The sequence below is a fragment of the Nannospalax galili genome, unplaced genomic scaffold (assembly GCF_000622305.1).
Source record: "Nannospalax galili isolate Female #2095 unplaced genomic scaffold, S.galili_v1.0 scaffold809, whole genome shotgun sequence".
NCBI lineage: Eukaryota > Metazoa > Chordata > Mammalia > Rodentia > Spalacidae > Nannospalax > Nannospalax galili.
The window spans coordinates 869,250-890,439 of NW_008360015.1; the positions used below are offsets into that span (position 1 = coordinate 869,250).

The 21,190-nt window shown below is 43.1% G+C and overlaps 1 protein-coding gene across 3 annotated transcripts in view; it reads left to right on the forward strand.

Moving 5' to 3' along the window:
- LOC103726449 (radial spoke head 10 homolog B) overlaps positions 1-21,190 on the forward strand; it is a 64,347-nt gene that overhangs the window by 13,853 nt on the left and 29,304 nt on the right. For all 3 annotated transcript variants that reach the window (XM_029559139.1, XM_029559137.1, XM_029559138.1), the window contains exons 5-12: positions 1,143-1,316; positions 3,810-3,895; positions 6,197-6,317; positions 7,114-7,290; positions 8,477-8,639; positions 11,208-11,329; positions 17,208-17,397; positions 20,391-20,505. In XM_029559139.1, coding sequence (XP_029414999.1) covers positions 1,143-1,316; positions 3,810-3,895; positions 6,197-6,317; positions 7,114-7,290; positions 8,477-8,639; positions 11,208-11,329; positions 17,208-17,397; positions 20,391-20,505 — 1,148 coding nt within the window. The remainder of the gene's footprint in view (positions 1-1,142; positions 1,317-3,809; positions 3,896-6,196; positions 6,318-7,113; positions 7,291-8,476; positions 8,640-11,207; positions 11,330-17,207; positions 17,398-20,390; positions 20,506-21,190) is intronic.

Genomic DNA, 21,190 nt, shown 5'->3' on the forward strand with positions numbered 1-21,190 from the left:
AAATCTCCACTGCAGAGCCACTAATGCCATGGTGTTTAGAAATGGTGATGAAGACATTTGAAACATGTGCATGTAATGTGTGTATTCAAATGGCAGCCTGGCAAGGACAAATCATGGGCAGCTGGGCATTGGGACATGGAGAAGTGCATGGAGGGATTGGGATCCCACCCCAACAATGTTTTAGGCCAGCCTTTCTTGGGGAACCCCATTTCCATGCAACAATTTGCATTCTAACCTATGACCAGCGTCAAGGTTTCTGATGCCCAAATGGTAATTTTGCCAGGCAGGTCTTTCTGCTTCACTGTCCCTAGAAACTCTCTGGGACTTGGGCATCCTCCTTTTCAGGCACAGAGGCCCCTAAATCAGCCCAGTGAAGAGGGTCCATGGATAAGATTTTGACTCTTGCAGAGGCATCCTCAGACAGGTCAAACCAAGTGGCACCATCTGCCATTGGGCCAGTGGTCAGAGTAGGTGGTACTGTCCTCTTTCCTTGGCTGACTTGTGACATCTAGTAAGTTCAGATTCTTGGAATCTGGGCAGAGCATATGCTTAGCAAGTGGGAGTCCTAGGTTCATTCCCCAGTACCACCACCAGCAGTACCAGCAAAACCATCTGCTATCCTCTGACCATGGTGTGCTTCACTGTGAGCTGCTCACTCTGCAGACACAGAGTGGGTTTTCCAGAATATGCCCATGGGGTGGGCTGTTGACAGACACATAAACAGAACATTTTGATAAACTGTGGGGAGAAAGAAGGTTTCATACAGATGATCAGTACCTGGCTAATGGCACAGCTCATTCAGGAAGCAGCAGATTGACATCCTATGTGGTGGGTCCTGACAATACTAAAGTTAAGGTTGGGCAGCCACATTACCAGGTCACCAGTTTGCTACTTGGAGTTTTGTGTGAGTGCATCCTTTCTGAAATTTCATTCTGCTAGAGTTCCACCCCGTGCAGGGACTGGGTGAGAGAGGGTGGGAAACATGGAGAAGGAAGAGCGAGGAAGTGAAGGGCAGGCCCACGGCTACCAAAGAAGAGCCAGGGTCAATATCAGTGGTCAGAGACTACAAACAGCCCCTGGGTACAGAATCTGCCCCCTCCCCCTGCCTGCTCTTGTCACCCTGAGGTGACATTTTGCCTCAGGGGGACTTTGTGAAGAACATCCCTACGAACCACGGTGTGTACACATGGCCAGATGGCAGCACCTATGAAGGAGAAGTGCGCAATGGCTTGAGGAACGGATTTGGTATGTTCAAGTGCAGCACGCAGTCTGTGTCCTACATTGGCCACTGGTGTCACGGCAAGAGGCATGGGAAGGTGAGTGAGGCGTCCCCATGATAGAGTCCCACCCATAGTGAATGTGCACACGACATAAGATTAACCATTCACAGCATTGTATAATCACTACTGGGTCTCGAAGCCTTCAGTACCCCAAGTTAAAACCCATACCCATCATGAAGTTACTTCCCATCCATCCTGCTCCATGTCCCCAGCAATCACTAATTTTCTTTCTGTTTCAATGGGTTTACCTCTTAGACACTTCACTGTAAGTATATACTATAATTTGTCTATTCATCTGTTGATGGATATCTGAGTTATTTCCATCAATTTGAGAGGACACTTTATGGGAGTCCTTTCTTTCCACCATGTCAGTTCCAGGCGTAGAACTCGGGTCATAAGACTTGGAGTCAAGAGCCTTTACTCTGCTGAGCTATCTTTGAGGCCCTCAGTATTTTTTTAAGACAGGGTCTCCCTATAGCCCCAGCTGGTCTGGACCTTGCTATGCAGGCCGTGCTGGCCTTGATCTCATAGAGATCTATGGGCCTCAGTTTCCCAAGTGCTAGAATTAAAAGAATATATCACCACGCCAAGCTTTTTTCTTTCCTTCTTTCTTTTTTTAAGACAAGCTGTCTCCCTATAGTTCAGGCTAGCCAGGAACTAAGCATGTACCCCAGGTTGGCCTCCAACTTGTGGTGATTCTCCTGCCTCAACCTCCAAAGTGCTGGGATTATAGGTGTGAGCCACCACACCCCATCTTAAGACTTCTTTATCTGTTCCATGCCTTCCTGGGACACTTTTTTTATTAAGGAGAATGTTGGCCTGAATACAAGATGTTCCTCACACACTCATGTATGGACCGACCCCCTAGCCAATGGTCCTGTTCAGGGAGTTTCTGAAAACAGGCATGATCAACCTGTGATCTGTGGGTCCTATGCGTCCCAGGGCAGCTATGAATGAGGCCCAACACATTTATAGATGGCAATATCAGGTCTCAAAGTCAAAAAGTTGGACACCCCACTAAGAAGTGGGACCAAGCTAGAGGAAGAATGTTGCTAGGAGTTGGTGTTTGTGGGATATCTTGTCCCAGGTCCCTTCCTGCCTCTCTCTACTTCCTGTTTGCCACCAGATGAGCAGCTTCTGCCACATAATCCTACTGCAGTGATGCCCTGCCTCATCACTGGCCTAGAATGAACAGAACCAAAGACTATGGACTGAGGTCTCTGAAACCATGAAAGAAGATAAAGAATCCCTCAACTGACTCTGAGGGCGCTTTTCTCACAGAGGATGAGACGTCTGACTAACACACATAGTGGTTGTTTGTGATGTGTTGTCCTTCCTTGGTGTACATGCTTTACCCTGTTCTTTGTGTGTGCATGTGTGTATACATGTGCATGTGCACGTCTGTGTGTGTTAATGTCAGTATAAGCATACCATAGTGTGCATGTGGAAGTCACAGGCCACCTTGGGTGTCCTCACCTTTCAGTTTGTTGCTTTTCCATTCTGTACACCACAATACTTGGTCCATATGCTTCCGAGAATTCTTCCGTCTCCATCTCCCATCTCTCATTGGAGTGCTAGGATTGCAGGTGCTCACACTACTGTATCCAGCTTTTTATGTGGTTCTGGACATTCAAACTCAGGTCCTCACACTTCATGGCAAACACTTTAACCTAGTAAACCATCAACCCAGCCCCCAATTATAACTTATTTTTAAACATATGCTTTAAACTGGCACATGAAAATTGTACATATTAAAGGGGTACCATGTGTTTTTTATTTTTTAAAAATATTTTATTTATTACTTTTATTTTATGTGTATGAGTGTATTGCCTGCATGTATGTAAGTGCACCCATGTCATGCAATGCCTGAGAAGGTCAGAAGAGGATATTGAATCCCTTGGAACTGGAATTACAGACAATTGTTAGCTGCCATGTGGGTGCTGAGAATTGAACCTGGGTCCTCTGCAAGAACAGCCAGTGCTCTTAACCACTGAGCCATCTCTCCAGCTCCCCATGTGTTTCTAAAGTCTGGGTGTTTATGCATGCATACATATGTGAGTGCAAGTACGCATGCACCTCAGTGTGCATGTAGAGGCCAGAGGAGAACCTTGAGTGTCTGTCTGTCTTCATCTTCTACCTGTTTGAGGCAGGGTCTCTCATGTTTATTCCTGCGAAAGCCAGTGTATTTAGCCTATGAACTCCCAGGATTCCCCAGCTTCTGCCACCATCTCCCCATAGGAGTGCTAGGATTACAAATGCTCTCACTGCTGTACCTGGCTTTTAGGTGGGGATCCAAACTCAGGTCCTAACACTTACATGACAAGTGCTTTTCCCACTGAGCCATCTTCCCAGCCCACTTTTCCCTTTTCTTGGATTGCAAAACTGAAGCTCCATGGATAATGTGTCTTGATAAGTATGACATTGACTTCTGCATAGTTTATAATTCTTAAATTTGTGTGTCTTATCTTTAAAAGAGGATTTGTCACAAGGCTTGATATTTTGAAAAAAATATTATTTGTTTTGTTTTAGGGTTCCATCTATTACAACCAAGAGGGTACCTCTTGGTATGAGGGAGACTGGGTATACAACATCAAAACTGGCTGGGGAGTAAGACGGTAGGTGTTAACAGCTTCCACATCTGGACGGAGATGTAAAGGTGTTCACGGACCCACTTAATTCTCACTCAGGCTAAAAAGAACATGAAGAGATGACAGAGAACACTTTCTGTCCAAGTAAAGTGGAGTATTTAAATTATTCCTAGGGGCTGGAGAGATGGCACTACTGCTCTTGTAGAGGGCCTGGGTTCAGTTCCCAGCACCCACATGGTAGCTAGGGGATCTGGCATACTCTTCTGACCTCCATGGCCACGGCATGACATGGGTACACTTACATACATGTAAGTAAAACACTCATACCACATAAAAAATTTATCTGGGTGTGGTGATGCACTCCTTTATTCCCAGCATTTGGAAGGCAGAGGCAGGAGAATCTCTGTGAGATTGAGGTCAGCCTGGTCTACATAGCAAGTTCTAGACCAACTGTGGCTATAAGGAGACCCTATCTGTCTCAAAAGACAAAAAAGAATTACTCCTGGTAATTTTCTCCATTGTTCTAGTTTGTTTCTCCATTGCTGTAACAAAATACTCTGACCAATATCAACCTGGGGAGGAAAGAGTTTATATGGCTTACATCTCCGGGGTCATAATTCTTCAGGGAGCCCAAGGTAGGAACTCAGGGCAGGAACCTGGAAGCAGGAGCTGGAGCACAGGTCATGGAGGACACTGCTTACTGGCTTGCTCCCTGGCCCATGCTTAGCCTGCTTTCTTATACAATAACCTACCCATGGGTGGCACTGCCCACAGTGGGCTGGACCCTCCCATGTCACTTAAAAACAAAAAGTAATACCCCACAGACATGGCCACAGGCCAGTCCAATGGAGGCAGTTCCCCAACTGAGGCTCCCTCCATCCAGGTGTGTCAAGTTGACAACTAAAGCTATCCAGCAGAGTAATGAAAATATTCTTTGAAAATTTAGGAAAACACCACATTAAACTGTATGTTTTACTTTGTTATAAGTAGACGCTACCTTCCTTGTCCTTTGTATTTTTATAATTTTAAAAAATATTTGACTTTGGTTTATGAGTGTTGCCTGCATGTATGTCTATGCACCATGTGCATGCAGTGCCCACAGAAAAGGGCATCAAACCCCATTGAACTAGAGTTACAGGTGATTGTGGGCCACCATGTGAGTGCTGGAAGCTGAACCTGGGTCTTCTGAAATAATAGGCAGGGCTCCTAACCACTGAACCATCTCTCCAGCCCCAGAGTAATGTTTTTAAGGATTAAAATATTTGGTAGTGGACTGGGTAGTGGAAAGTAAAGTGCCTGCAGTGAACAAATGACAACCTGAGTTCAAATTTCCAGTGCTCACGTAAAAAGCTGAACATGGCAGCATGTGTCTATAACCCCAGAACTGGGGTGGGGGTGGGGGGGGCTAAGACAAGAGGATGGCTAAAGTTCATTGGCCAGTCAGGCTAGCTGAACTGATGAGCTTCAGGTTCAGTAAAAGACCCTGTCTCAAAAAATAAATACCCGGGTGTGGTAGCGCACGCCTTTAATCCCAGCACTTGGGAGGCAGAGGTAGGTGGATCTTTGTGAGTTCCAGGCCAGCCTGGTCTACATAGTGAGTTCCAGGACAGCTGGGGCTACAGGGAGACCCTGTCTCAAAAAGACAAAAATAAAATAAAATAAAATAATGAAATAAAGACACGACGTCAAACTCGAATCTCTACATGCATGCACGCACACTGCATGCACACGCCATATACATACACAATGACATATACACACAAAATTTAATGGCAAAATATTAATCATAATAAAATCAGAATTGTTCCTAAAAGATATAAAAACCTTGCTCTTACCCATTTATTAAAAAATGAAGAGATGGGCTGGAGAGGTGACTCCATGGTTAAGAGTACTTGCTGCTCTTGCAAAGGACCCAGGTTTAGTTCCCAGCACCCACATTGGGCAACTCACAATGAGCTGTAACTCCAGTTGTAAGGGACTGATGCCTTCTTCTGGCCTCTTGGAGGCACTTGCATGTACATGGTACACATACATAGATTTAGACACAAACACATACACTTTAAAAATAAATGAATCCTTTAAAAATAATGAAGTTTAACAAGGGGGAATTATTTTGTTCCCTAACAAGAATATTTTTTCCCACCTTGTGCCTCCCTACCCATTGAGTTTCAATATTGGGAACAGTGTCTTGGGTCCTGGGTTGAATTTCCCAATAGGAATTGAGAGGGTAAGCTTAAGAATCCTAAAGGCAAATTGTGTGTGTGTGTGTGTGTGTGTGTGTGTGTGTGTGTGTGTACCAATGTTTCTCATTTATTTCTTTGGTCCCAGCTACAAATCTGGAAACATATACGAAGGTCAGTGGGAAAACAATATGCGCCATGGGGAAGGCAGAATGAGGTGGCTGACAACTAATGAGGAATACACTGGTCACTGGGAAAAAGGAATCCAGGTAGGCACCTGCCCGTCACACAAGTCACAGCCAGAGGTGGGTGCTGCACTCAGCTATCTGGAATAATACTGTGTGGTAATCCGACACTTAAGCACTGTTAAGAAATGTGTGATGGTTAATATTAATTGTCAACTTGACAAAATGTAGAATCACCTAGGAGTTGGGCCTCTGCGGTCTCAGGCTCCTGATGATGTGACTTCAGTGATGGACTGTAACCAGAAACTGAGCCAGAATAAACCCATTCTTCCCTAAATTGCTTTTGTCAGGATATTTTATTGCAGTATGAGAAAAGAAACTAAGATAAAACTTGAGTTACAATTTATTAGTCTCAGGTATCCATTTTTTTAAGACAGCATCTCCCTGTAGCCTCAGCTAGCCTGGAACTCACTATGTAGACCATCCTGGCCTCAATCTTAAAGAGATTCCCCTGCCTCTGCCTCCTGAGTGCTGGGGCTGAAGGTGTGCCATGCCTGGCTCAGCTATACTTTTCAATTGAAGTTTTATTATTTAGTCTTCTGTAACAGTCTCATATATCTTTGATCTTTATATCCAACCTACTAGGTGGGTGGTATTTCCATTTTATAGTTGAAGAACCTAAAGGGCTTAAATCATTTGACATAGGTCAAAAGATGAGTCAGTAATCAGCTAAGCTGAGACTGGACTCAATCTGTGGCTCTAAGTTTGTGTGCTCTGCCCCTTCAAATTATCAGTGTGTTTGCCTTAATATAATATGAATTCAGGTAAAAGGAGGGAATATTTCGAGGAATATTATGTTAATAATGTACTTTCTTTTCAGAATGGCTTTGGAACACACACTTGGTTCCTAAAGAGAATCCCAAACTCCCAGTATCCATTGAGAAATGAATACATAGGGGAGTTTGTAAATGGGTACCGCCAAGGAGATGGGAAGTTTTACTATGCCAGTGGAGCAATGTATGAGGGAGAATGGGTTTCCAATAAAAAGCATGGCAAGGTGAGTATAGCTGTTGAAATACAATAAAAGGTGGGTGGTATCTGATCCTTTTTGCATAGATAACTTACTGTTTTGTTAGGTAAATACATGAATTTGAAAAGTATTTTCAGCATATTATCTATTTCCTAGATATTTAGAAGTTAGTTTTTGTTAAGTGAATATATATGATATGTGTATGTATCTGCATATATGCAATGGTGTTGGTTCCATTGCAAGTAACAATCTAGCTTAGTCTTTGATGTATAATAATAATGTGGGTTTTTGACTGGTTTGATCCATTGACTCAGCGATGTCAGGATTTCTCTTCTCTGCCCATATCTCCCATTATTATAGCTTCACCCTGGTGTTGCCCCTTTCCCATTATTACAAAATAGCTGCTGGGGTTCCAGCTTCACATCTACATGCCCCACTAAGAAGAGCAAAAGAAACTATTTTCCCAGAGCTCTGCACAAATGCCTTTCATTTCACAGAGCTGAACAGGGTCATTTACCCACGTCAGAGTCAATACCTATTAACTTGGGTTTGCCAAATAGCAGGGGAGTCCCTACTGGGATGGGAACTCTTCTGGTTAATCACAGAAGAGTTAATTAATAAGAGAACTTATTAATCTCTGGTTAATAAGCTCCATTATGTGACCTAGAGGTAATTAAATTTGGGGAGAGTTTATAGGGTAGAGGAGAGATTGGGGAAAGAGGACAGGAAAAGAGAAAGAGGAAGGGGGAGGAGGAAGAGGAAGAAAAGAAGGAAGAAAAGAGGAGGAGAAAAGGAGGAGGTGGAGAAGGAAGTTAAGAGGAGGAAGACAAAGGAGGAGAAGGAAAAGGAAGAGGAAGGAGAAGGGGAGGAGGGAGAGGAGAAGAAAGAGGAAAAGAAAAAGAAAAAAGGGAGGGGGAGGAAGGGGAGGAGGAGGAAAGGGAGGAGGAGGAAGGGGAGGAGGAGGAAGGGGAGGAGGAAAAGGGAGAGGGGGAAAGGAAGAGAAAGAGGAAGAGGAGGAGGAGGAGGAGGAAGAGGAGGAGGAAGAGGAGGAGAGAGGATATGAGACCTGACGGGGGCAGATTCTTTATGGACTAAGTACATCATTTCAAAACAAAAAACCTCCAAACCCTTGAAAAAGCTATTGATGTACATTTATCAATGTTCCTCCAAGGAAACTTTTCCAAACTGCAAAATATGGTTTTCCTACCTGCAGGGCAGATTAACTTTCAAGAATGGGCGTGTATATGAAGGTCTGTTTTCCAATGATCACATAGTACAATTCCTGGACAATGAGATGGATTTCACATGTAATCTGGACCATCAGTCAGATGGCTCCCAAAGGAGCAGGCAGCCTTGGGGATCTTCCATCAGTGCTGGTAGGGAGACTTCACCTATCAGAAAAAAAACAAAATAATCCATTATTCATGGTTTCCACTCAGGAAAATACACCTGATGCTTCAGAAAACAAAAGCTTCCTGTGAGCAACTCTTTAAGTTTTTGTTTGGCTGGTTGGGATTTTTGTTTGTTTAGGTTTTTTTGAAGCAGGCTGGCATTGAACTCACTGTATAGCAGAGGAGGATGCCCCTGAACTTCCTCCTGCCTCCACTTTCTGAGTTCTAGGATGACAGGTGTTTGCCACAATGCCCAGTTTTGTTTTGTTTTTTCATGTGTACGAGCGTTTTGCCCGCATGTATGTAAATGCACCATATGTGTGCTTGTGACTGTGGAGGTCAGAAGAGGGTGTCAGAGCCCCTGAAACTGGAGTTAAGGGTGGATGCTAACCACTATGTGGTTGCTGGGATCTACAAGCGGGTTTTCTACAAGAGCAGACAGTGCTCCTAACCTCTGAGCCACCTCTCCATCCCCCATGATGCCAAGTTTTATGCAGTGCTGGTGATTGAACCCAGGGATTCATGCATGCTAGACAAGCACTCTACCAGCTGAATTACATTCCCAGATCAGTATTCAACTATTGAATACTTATTTTTTCAGTACTGTGGGTACTACAAGTGCTTCACCATTTAGCTATATAGCAACCTTCATTATTATTATCTTTTACAAAGGGACTGAGGCCAGCCTGGTCTACATAGCGAGTTCCAGGCCAGCTGGAGCTATAGGGAAACCCTGTCTAAAAATTAAAAAGTTTTAATTAAAAGAAAAAGAAAGACTGGCCCATCTCTTTTTAATTAAAAAAATTTTTTTGGTCTTTTTGAGACAGGGTCTCCTTGTAGCCCCAGCTGTCCTGGAACTCACTACGTAGACCAGGCTGGCCTTGAACTCACAGAGATCCGCCTGCCTCTGCCTCCCGAATGCTGGGATTAAAGGCATGCACCACCACACCTGGCTTTAATTAAAAATTTTAATTACAGTAATTAACTGATTAATTGTGTGTGTGTGTGTGTGTGTGTGTGTGTGTGTGTGTGTGTGTATGTACAGATCAGAGGACAATTTTCTGGAGTTGGTTCTCCTTCCACCATGTTGATCTCAGGAACTGAACTCAAACCATTAACTTTGGTGGCAGGTGCCTTTACCAACTGAGCCTTCTCACTGAACCTTAATTTTTAATTTTGATATAGGGTCTAAGCTGCCCAGGATGGCCTTAAACTCATTTTGGAGGGACTGGAGAGATGGCTAAGCAATTAAGACCACTAGCTGCTCTTGTAGAGGACTAGGGTTCAGTTCACAGCACCCACATGGTGGCTAATACCATCTTTAACTCCAGTTCCAGGGAATGTGACACCCTCTCTGACCTATTCAGGCATTACATGTATAGACGCACTTACATACATGCAGGCAAAAGACCTATACATATAAAATAAAAATAAATAAATAATTTAAAAATTCATTCTATCACGTAGGCTGGCCTTGAACTTGTCCCTCACTGCCTCGGCCTCTGGAACAGCTGTTATTATAAGCCTCACCACAATGCCTGGCTGTCAAATAATACAACTCTATCATGTTTTGGCTAACAAAATCATTATGACATGACATTAGAAGAATGTTTTTGAAGGTTTGTTTTAATTTGGGGGGGGCTGGAGAGATGGCTCAGTAGTTAAGAGCACTGACTGCTCTTGCAGAAGACTTGGGTTCAAATTCTAGCAGCGACATGGGGGCTAACAACCATCTGTAACTCTAGTTCCAGGGGATCCATCACCCTCTTCTGTCCTCCACAGGTACTGCACAACACAGGTGCACTTATACACATGCAGGTATAACACTCATACACATAAAATAAAAATAAATAAATAAATTCAAAAAAATTAAAGCTTTGTTTTATTTTTATTTGTGTGTGTTTGTGTGTGTGTGTGTGTGTGTGTGTGTGTGTGTGTGTGCTAGTACTCTCAGAAGCTAGACGATGGAGCCATATCCTGTGGAGCTGGGTTTATAGGCAGTTATAAATCATCCAACATGGGTGCTGAGAATCAAAGTCAGCTCCTCTTAAAGAGCGATGTCCTAGTTACTTTCTATTGCTGTTTTAAAACACTGACCAAAAGCAACTTGGGAGAGGAAAGGGTTCATTTCATCTTACACTTCCAAAATACAGTCCATCCTTGAGGGAAGCCAGGACAAGAATTCAAGGCTGGAAACAGAAACTGAAGCAGAGACCATGGAGGAACACTGCTTACTGGTTTGCTCCCCAGGCCTGTGCTCAGCCTGCTTTCTTATATAACCCTGGACCACCTGCCCAGGAGTGGCACCACTCACAGTGGGTTGGGCCTTCCCATATCACTCAAAAATCAATAAAATGTCTCACAGACAAGCCCACAGGCCAATGGAGGCAATTTCTCAGTTGAGGTTCCCTCTACGCAGGTGTGTCAAGTTGACAACTGAAACTGTCTAGCACAAAACAAGCACTCTTTACCACTGAGCCCTCTCTCCAGCCCCACATTAGAAAAATTTACTGTTGCTTTTCACAATTACCCTGTGTTTGCTTCATTCATTAGAGATTCTTCGAAAGCTTGATGGCAGCATAAGTCATTCCGTGTTGGGATCGAGTATTGAACTGGACCTAAATGTGTTGCTGAACATGTACCCTGATGAAACCCAAGAAGAAGAAAAGAAGCAGGTAAAAACCTCTTGTACTGTTGTGAATTTATAATTTAGGCACTCTATGTTGTCTATGTGCCGGGTGGATGTTTTATCCAGTTCATCTCAATCTGAAGTGAGTAGACGTTGTAAGAGAACCGAAGCCCAGAAGTGGGACTCAGTGAGGTTACCCAGGGCCTCAGAACCCAGAGGGGTTGCCTGTGCAGTCAGAGCCAACTGAGGACCAAGGCAGTGGTCACTTCCCATTCATGGAAACTCTAATTCTGGTGTGTTACTATGGACTGCTAGGGTTCAAAAGAACTTGGAGCTCTTAGGAATCTAGAAACCCAATGTGTATTGTTGTACACACCTGTAATTCAGGAGGCTGAGGCAGAAGGATCATGAATTCAAGGCCCTCCTGGGCTACATAGTGAGCCTCTGTTTCAAAATAAAGAGCCAAAAAAAAAAAAAACCCAAATATTTTTAAACTTAGAAACAGAGAAAATTGGTCCTGAAGAGATGGCTTGGTGGTTAAGCACATTTGCGGCTTTTGTAGAGGACCCAGGTTTGGTTCCTAGCACCCACATCAGGTAGCTCACAATTGCCTGTGACTCCAGCTCCAGGGTATTTGATGCCTTCTTCTGGCCTCTGCTGGCACCTGCACTCACATGGTGCACATATATACATTCAGGCACACACACATACACATACATTGTTTTAAAATCTTTACAAAAAATACAAATAATTTTGTCCTCATTTGATTCGCATCTAGTAAGTCATAGCTACCAGTTGACATTTTGGTACCATGGCCCCTACTTTGACTGGAAGTTGCTGTTTCTCCCATGAAATTCTATGGAAGATACTGTTCACTGCTGAAATTGCCCGTCCCTCCACATTCCATCTTTGCCCCATGGCATCTGACCAGTTTCTGTGGCCCACAAAAGGGACAACTGTCCCCATCCCCATCTTCCTGTTTTTCATTCCAAGGTCAGCACTGTATTTTGTTTTGTTTTTGAGATAGGTTCTTGCTGTTATAGCCTAAGCTTGTCCTCGATTGTATGATCCTCCTGCCTCGGTCTGGGCCCTGGAGTTATAGGTACACACCATCATATCCAGCTCCAACTCTGTACATGAGGCTCCCAGGAACATTCTGCTGCCAGGTTCTTGTTAGAAACAGGAACCTTCCCAGCTTTCTCTAATTCCAAAAGGAGCTCATGTTGCTTGTGGAAACCTTGGCCCAGACAAAAACCTTGTAGCTATGTGTCCCATCTTCACTTTGCACAAACGTGAAGCTGTAGTCATTTTTAAAATGGAATATCTGTTTTCATGTAGAATTTAATGATAGCTATTCAGTGCCATTAAATGGTTTCCTGCAGTGTAATTTTTTGGTTAACATATATTAATTTACCAAGAAAGAAGGGGTCATATTGTTTATGTTGCTTTCTCCCTCTCCCATCTCTCTGTATTTTTATGTATGTACTATGTGTTTCATTCATTTTTCAGTTTGGGACTGTATGTCAAGATATGTGGATTGGGGGCTGAAGAGATGGCTTAACAGTTAAGAGCACTGGCTGTTCTTGCAGAAAACCTGGGTTCAGTTCCCAGCACCCACAGTGCAGCTAACAACCATCTATGACTCCAGTTGCAGGGGATCTGACTTCCTCATGCATGCCTCTAACCCCAGCACTGAGAAGGCACAGGCAAGCAGGTCTCTGTGAAATCAAGGCCAACCTTATCTACATCATGAGTTTTAGGTTAGCTGGGGCTACAGGGAGACCCTGTTTCAAAAACCAAACAAATATATACGATAACAAATTATTTTAAAGATATATGGGTCATATAAAATTATGTATTTAAAGATATGTGGGTCTGAGGATGTAACTCAGTGGTCTAGCAGTGATCCAATCCCCAACACTACCAATATATATTGGCATCCATATAATATTTAATACTTTCTAATCACAAAAGGGACACATATTTGTAAAAATTCAAATATTATTAAAACATATGACAAAATGGAAATAATCCTATAATTCTGCCCTTTAGGATTAAGCATTTTTAATGAACTGTATAATATTTTATAATATGAATGTGTCATTTAGCTAGTTGATTTTAGGGCTTCAGAGTTTTTTGTTAATTCATTTTTTTAAACTTTTATTTTATTATATTGTATTTATGAATATTTTGCCTGGATATATGTAAGTGCACCATAAAAAAGGCATTGTATCCCCTGAAACTGGAGTTACAGACAGTTGTTAGCTGCCATGTAGATGCTGGGAACTGAACCTGGATTCTCTGCAAAAGCAGCCAGTGCTCTTAACCATTGAGCCATCTCTCCAGCTTCTATTTGTTCATTTTTTAAGACAAGGTTTCATGTAGCCCAGGCTGCTCTTGAACTTGCTGTGTAGTCAAGGATGACCTTCAACTCCTGATCCTCCTCCTGTCTACACTTTCCAAGTCCTGGGATTAAAGATATGAGCCAACACGCCCAGTTTATGTGGTGTTAGCAATGGAACCTAGGGCTTTGTACCTGCTAGGCAAGCACTCTATCAACAGAGCTACATCCTCAGCCCCTTTCCTTTATTTTCACTTTGAAGTGACTTTAGACTTACAAAAAGTTGAAAATATCATAAGGCAGTTTCTATACCTTTCTCCCAGGGTCCCCAAATATAATAATCTTTCCATAATCATGCAACAATTATACATTTTCCATGGTTATTTATATTCATTGTCTGCTGTTATTCTAGTTTCACCCACAACAGGCTCAAGTAAGTATGCTCTGGCCCTCTAAGCCCTCACACTGTCTTTATCACCGGTTGCTTGCCTTTCCCATATGTTCTGTGTGATCAGACATCAACTCCTTCTAGCCTGCCTATCAGCCCCCAACTCCTGACCGTGACCTCACATGATGACAATGGCTGGCTCAGGTGCTTTGCGCAGGGAGCTTGGCTCACATGCCTTCAAGCCAGAGTCCTCCCAGCAGTCTCTGGGGGCAGGTCCTGGGGTCAGCACACTGTCACCTAGAAGGGCCTAGGGGAAAGAGGGATGGCAGCCTCACTCCAGGTCACATAACTGACCCTGTCTGTCCCAGGCTGAACTTTTTGGGGGGCACTTGCTCTCCATGAGCCCTTATGTCTTCCATTCTCTCAGACAATTCAAAAACAATGTCCTTCTGGAATCTTCTTATTTAGAAGCCATCTCCCTTTGCCACAGCTCTCTTCTTCCATTGATACCTGTTTACTAGGTCTTATGCTCATTGCCAGATTTTTAAGCTTCATGAAAGTGAATTCGATGTTGTGCTCTAAAAGCAATGCATTAGATAGGGCTTAAGATTTCTTGAAGTGACTAAAAAAGCAGGAGTTAGGGGCTCAGGAGATGGCTCAGCAGTTAATAGTACTGCTCTACTAGAGGACTGGAGTTTAGATCCCAGCACCCATATCAGATGGCTCACAAACACTTGTAACTCTAGTTCCAAGGTATCCAACTCCCCGTCTGTCCTCTGTGGGTACCCCCACACAGATACACATAAATAAAAAATAAAACAAATCTTTAAAAAAAATTTTAAAGGCTGGAGAGATGGTTCAGCAGTTAGGAGCACATATTGCTCTTGCAGAGGACCCAAGTTTGGTGACCAGTACCCATGTCAGGCAGCTCACATCCACCTGTAACTCCAGTTCCAGGGATTCCATGCCCTCTTCTGACCTCTACAGGTGCTACACTCAAGTACACAGACACACATATGTAAACTAAAAATAAAAACTTTTTAAAAATTAAAAATAAGTAAAAGCAAGAGTTAATGCCAAGAATAACAGGTGTGTGGTGCAGCTGCCTAAAGAGGCTTTTGGCCTCCCAGAGAACCCTAAATGCTGTTCTTCCTGGGTTGAATGTTTTGTCTGAGAGGGTGAGGCATGAACTAAGTGGTTTTGGAGAAGGATAATCTGCACAGGCTGGAGGATTTTCCCCCAGTCGGAAGGGCAAAAGTACTTCATTGTCAGGTCAGAGCAAGGAGGATCAGGGAGGACTTGGAAGTCAAGAAAAAGCTTTTGGTAATCTTAGGCCTGGATTTCAAATTACAAAATTCATGCAATGAGGAGCTAGACCGATGGCTCAGTGGTTAAGATGGCAGCTCTTGCCGGGTGTGATGGCACACGCCTTTAATCCCAGTCTCTGTGAGTTCAAGGCCAGCCTGGCCTACATAGTGAGTTCCAGGACAGCTGGGGCTACAGAGAGACCCTGTCTCAAAAAGACCAAAAAATGAAAGTTTTAAAAATTTTAAAAAGATGGTGGCTCTTGCAGAGGACCTGGGTTCAGTTCCCAGCACCTTGCAACCTCCTGCAACTCCAGCTCCATTGGTACCTGCACTCACATGCACATACCCACACACAGACACACAAATATATACATAATTTTAAAATGATAATAGTTTTTAAAATCCGTAAGGGCCATGCAATGAATTTAACACCCTTCTGGCTAATTTCAGGAGACAGGAAATACTAAAAGGTGAGCTGAGGGCAGAGGGAGGTCAGGAAAGCAGTCAGTGTTGCCCATTTCACAAGCTCACCCTGTTTATTTTATGTATGTGTTGCTGCTCAGGTTAAGGAGTTTCTATTCCCAATTTGCTAGAGGTACTTATCATGAATAAATATTAAATTATGGTTTTTCTTTTTTTTTAATCTATCAATATGGTAAGCTGCTTTGATTTTTTTTTCTATTGTCAAAATCAGCTTTGCACCAGGCATGGTGGCTCATGCCCGTAATCCCAACACATGGGAATAAATAAATAAATAAATAAATAAATAAATACCCTGTGATTCCAGGATAAATGCCACTTAGTATTGATGTATTGCTATTATGTGTCACTGAATTCGGTTTCTTTTGTCAAGGAGTTATGAGTCTATATGTTCATGAACGATTACTATGCAATCTGTAGACAACAGGACTTTTATTGCTATCATAGAGACAGAATGCTATCATGTAGCATTTTAAAGGCATTCCATTTTCCAGATCACCTGTTATTATGGTTAGAAGTTACATGGGGCTGACAAGATGGCTCAGTGGCTAAAGGCACTTGCTGCCAAGCCTAATGACTTGAGTTTGATCTCCAGGACCCATATGATGAAAGGAAAGAACTAACCTATGACCTCCATATGTGTACTATGACCTATCACACACATACATACACACTAAATTTTTAAAAATTATTTACAGAAATTACATTTTATGGGCCTGGGGATATGACTCAGTGCATAAAGTCCTTGTATAGCAACCGTTAGGGATGGAATTCAGAGCTCCAGAATCCATGTAAAACTAGGCCAGATGTAGTAGCCACTTGTAATCTCAGCACACTTGAGGTAGAGACAGGGAATCCCCTGGGCAAGCTGACTAGTTAGTAGCTGGAGTTGGCAAGGAGAATCAGCAGGATTCAGCAGGAGACCCTATCTTAATAAATAAAGAACAGAGCCATACAGGAAGACAACACACATGTGCACCACCCACATGCATGCATGTCCCACCCAAAGTACATTTTATTGGTTGTGACTGAACAAAATAAAACACTTACTGAAATATGAGATATATGCACTGATATCATTTAGCCTTAAGAAGAGGTGCTATGTCTTTTAGTTTTTGTTCTTTTTTTCCTAAGATTTATTTTTATTATTTAAAAAAATTATATGTATCTTGTGTGTCTGTGGGTGGGTATGTGTATGGGAGTGCAATGCCTGTAGAGACCAGAAGGCACTGGATCCCCAAGAGGTAGAGTTGCAGGTGGTTGTGAGTCACCCAGTGTGGGTGTTGGGAACTGAATGCAGGTCTTCTGTGGGAGCAGCAAGCACTCTTGACTGCTGAACCATCTCTCCAGCCCCATAACTTTATTCTCATGAGGAAGAAGTCAACCATATATGCTTCCTTGGGTTTAGGTAGAATATGCTGTGCTAAGGAACATCACAGAGTTAAGAAGAATCTACTGCTTCTACAGTGGCCTCGGATGTGATCACACTCTGGATAATACCTTTCTAATGACCAAGCTTCACTTCTGGAGATTTCTAAAAGACTGTAGGTTCCATCACCACAATATAACTCTTGCAGATATGGACAGGGTCTTAGCTGGTGAGTATTCCAGTTTCAGTACAGCTTTTGGTTTTCAAAGGATGGTGTGATGGGGAAGGGAAACTTAATTGAAGAATTTCCTCCATCAGATTGACCTGTGGGTATTTTCTTCATTACTAATTGATGTAGGAAGGCCCAACCCACAGTGGTGAAATCCCTAGGCAGGTGGGCCTGGGTTTTATATGGAAGGTAACTGAACATTAGCCTGAGAGCAAGCCAGTCAGCAGTGTTCTTCCATGGTCTCTGCTCCAGGTTCCTTCCTGGAGCCCCTTTCCTAACTTCCCTCAGTCATGGACTGTGACCCGGAAGTGTAAGATGAAATAAACCCTTTCCTTTCAAGTTGCTTTTGCTCGTGGTGTTTATCACAGCAACAGAAAGCAAACTAGACCAAATGGTCTACCATACTGTCAGATTGAAATGAGCCAAGAAATATTGAGAGAGGGTCTGGGGTGATGGTTTATTCCTCAGTGTAAATAATAAATGTCTCTGCCCAAACACAAATGAATGGATGTGGAGACAAAACAGGGCAGTGGAAGTGACTTTTAATGATGGTCTTGAAAGAATGGGTGTCTAGGTTCAGGTTTCATGGAGGAAGGGAGTAGGAAGGTTGGTATACAAGGTAGTAGACATCTGCAAAGAAACAGTATTTGCAGGACATGAGAAGGGCATTGCACACGTGAACTCACAGCAGCTGGGACTGCATGCACAAACCTGCACGAGATCAAGCTAGCTCTAATCTCAGCACAGATGGAGGAGGGGCTCATGAAATTCCACCCCCACCTGAGGAACTATTGCCAACTGATGGCTGCTGGGGGAGGGAGAGTCAGTTTTCTTTAGGGATTTGGCACCTCAGAGACTACCCACGCTCCAGTAGATGGTCCCACATCCATGTACATACAGACAGCACTAAGTGAAGTGAACTCAGTGGGTTTGAAAAATGAACACATGAAGTTGAGAGGGAAAAGTGGTGGGGTGAATAGGGGAGAAACTGGAGAGGAGGGAATGTGGAGTAGAGTTGATCAAAACATATTTTATACATGTATAAATTACCAAGCAATAAAAAAATAATGTTTAAAATGGGTGTCTTGGCATGAAAATACACATGGGTCAGTTACAGCAATTTATCCCCTATTACACAGGTCCCTCCCCCAGTTCCTCATTGACTGAGTACTCTGGGCACACAATTTTGCCCAGACATCATCTTCATTCCTTATAGGGTATCCTTTCTTCCCTTCCCCTATGGCCATATCCTGCAACAAAGGCTTCCCTGCTAGCTTCTCTCTCCCCCATCAGCTTGTTATTTAGGGACCCTCCAGATGGATGGACATCAACACATATGCAGCCTGCCCGTGAATTTTCATCCTAACATAAACTTCTGGTTTGAGGGGTAGGGTAGCCGGGAGGCCTAGACAATCAATCTGAGTGCCTGCTGTATTATTCCCTACACTCAGTGGGGGTAAGAATGCTTTCTGCACAAGTATGAGGACCTGATTCAAATCACCAGTACCCTCATAAAAATCCAGGCATGGTTACATGTTCCTGGAACCCCAGCATTGGGTGGAGGTATAGACACGGGGTGGCAGTGGGGGACTCAGGACAATAAGGCAGAGAGTGATAGAGAAGCCCCAATGTCCTGGTATGACCTCAGCAGGCATCTGCCCATGCAGGCATGCACATGCACACACTCATATGCATGCAGCACACACACACATACACACACACATACACACACACACGAGAGAGAGAGAGAGAGAGAGAGAGAGAGAGAGAGAGAGAGAGAAGGTAAAGATGGGAGGGGAATCCTACCATCAGTTCATGCCCTGTACTACATGCTACAGCATACCCACAGAAACAGCATTCTGGCAGTGACAGCAACAGTCCAAGATCACCTACAGCAGGGATCTAAAAGTATGGCCATTGGCCAAATCCAGCCTAGACTAGTGCTTGTAACTACAGCTTTCCTGGAACATAGCCAGCATATTTTTTTGTGTACTACCTGTGGCTGGTTTCATCCTACACCAAGGAGCTCAGTAGTTGTGACAGTCAGACTACAAAGCCTCATGTATTTACTGTTGGGCCCTCACAGAAAATTTTGTGTCACCCCATCTATCAGGGAAAAAGTACTAAATTGTTAGGTCAGAAGCAAAAAGGATCAGGAAGGGCTTAGAAGATTCTTAAAAAGGCATTGGGTAAAATTAAGATTGCCTTGGATTTCAAATTAGAAGCTTCATTCAATGAATTTAACAGACTTGACGGTTTTGTTCCTTTCAGATGAATTCTCAGAGGAAGAACTGAAAGTCTCAGATTATCTACTTGAAAAATATTAGAGAAAGGGGCTGGAGACATAGCTCAGCACTTAAGAAAGTATGCTTCTCTTGCAGAGGATCCAAGTTCAGTCCAGCACCAATGTCAGGCAGCTCACAACTTCCTACAACTCCAACTCCAGGAGATCTGATGCCCTCTTCTGGCCTCTACAGGCACCTACACTCATGTGCACATGCCCCTCCACCAATATAATTAAAATACATATTTTTAAAATTAGAGAACATGCCCATTTATTTCAAATTTAAGAATTTAGAAACATATTTGAAATACATTTAGTATTAGGGGCACAATGGTACATGTCTGTATTCCTAGCATTCAGGAGGTTATAGGAGGATTTAGAGTTCCAGACAAGCCTGGATTATATATAGCTAGAGACACACACACACACACACACACACACACATACACACACACACCACACCATACCATATACATACATCACATATGACACACCTCATATATATATACTCATACCACATACCACACTATATATACATCACACATACACACAAATACACACTACATACACTCTCTCATCCATTTAGAATTAAAAGCAGTAGTCACATTGTGACCCAAACAAGTTTGAAAGACCTGGGGATATAAATGTCTTACAAAGTAACAAAACTCTTTGCTGCTGGTTAATCTCCTCTCTAATTTCCTTGTTCCAGCCTATAATGACATACCGGTTGAAGAAATTCACTCTCCATTTAGAACTATACTCTTGAGAACTTTCTTGAATTACCTCCTGCAGTTGGCTTACCACATTCATCACAAAGAATACCAGTAAGTACACCTGCTGTGTCCCTGTAAAGGGTCAGCAGCAGAGCTCCCTTGTCCTGTAGTTACACTGTCCTCAGCAGTAATCATGGTTGTTTTTACATAGCTCTGAAATGAAGGACTAGGAGCAAAGGTTCTCCACAAATTTCATCCACAAAGCCATGAAATCAACTAGATTAAAAACTTTGAAAACTCTCCATATCTGAGTTGTTTCAATACTGCAAATGACTCTTAGACCTTTATTCAGAAGTAATCACTATCAATTCTGCCTTCTTAGGTCAGAATTTCCTGTCTTTCTCAGACAAAAAGTGACTTAAAAAAAATCATCTTGGCCGGGCATGGTGAGGCAGGCGGATCTTTGTGAGTTTGAGGCCAGCCTGGTCTACATAGTGAGTTCCAGGCCAGCTGGGGCTACAAGGAGACCCTGTCGCAAATAATAATAATAATAATAACAATAATAACAATAATAATAATAAACAAATAAATAATTTTAAGGGCTAGCGATGAGCTCAATTGGTAGAGTGCTTGCCTAGCATGCATGAAGTCCCAGTATATAAGGACTTGGGTAGCACATACCTATAATCCCGGGAACTCGGGAGGTGGAGGCCAGAGAATCAGAAGTGAAGTTTGAGGCCAAAGAAATGGCTCAAGTGCTTGCTGACAGAGTTCAGTCTCCAGCACACACATTGGG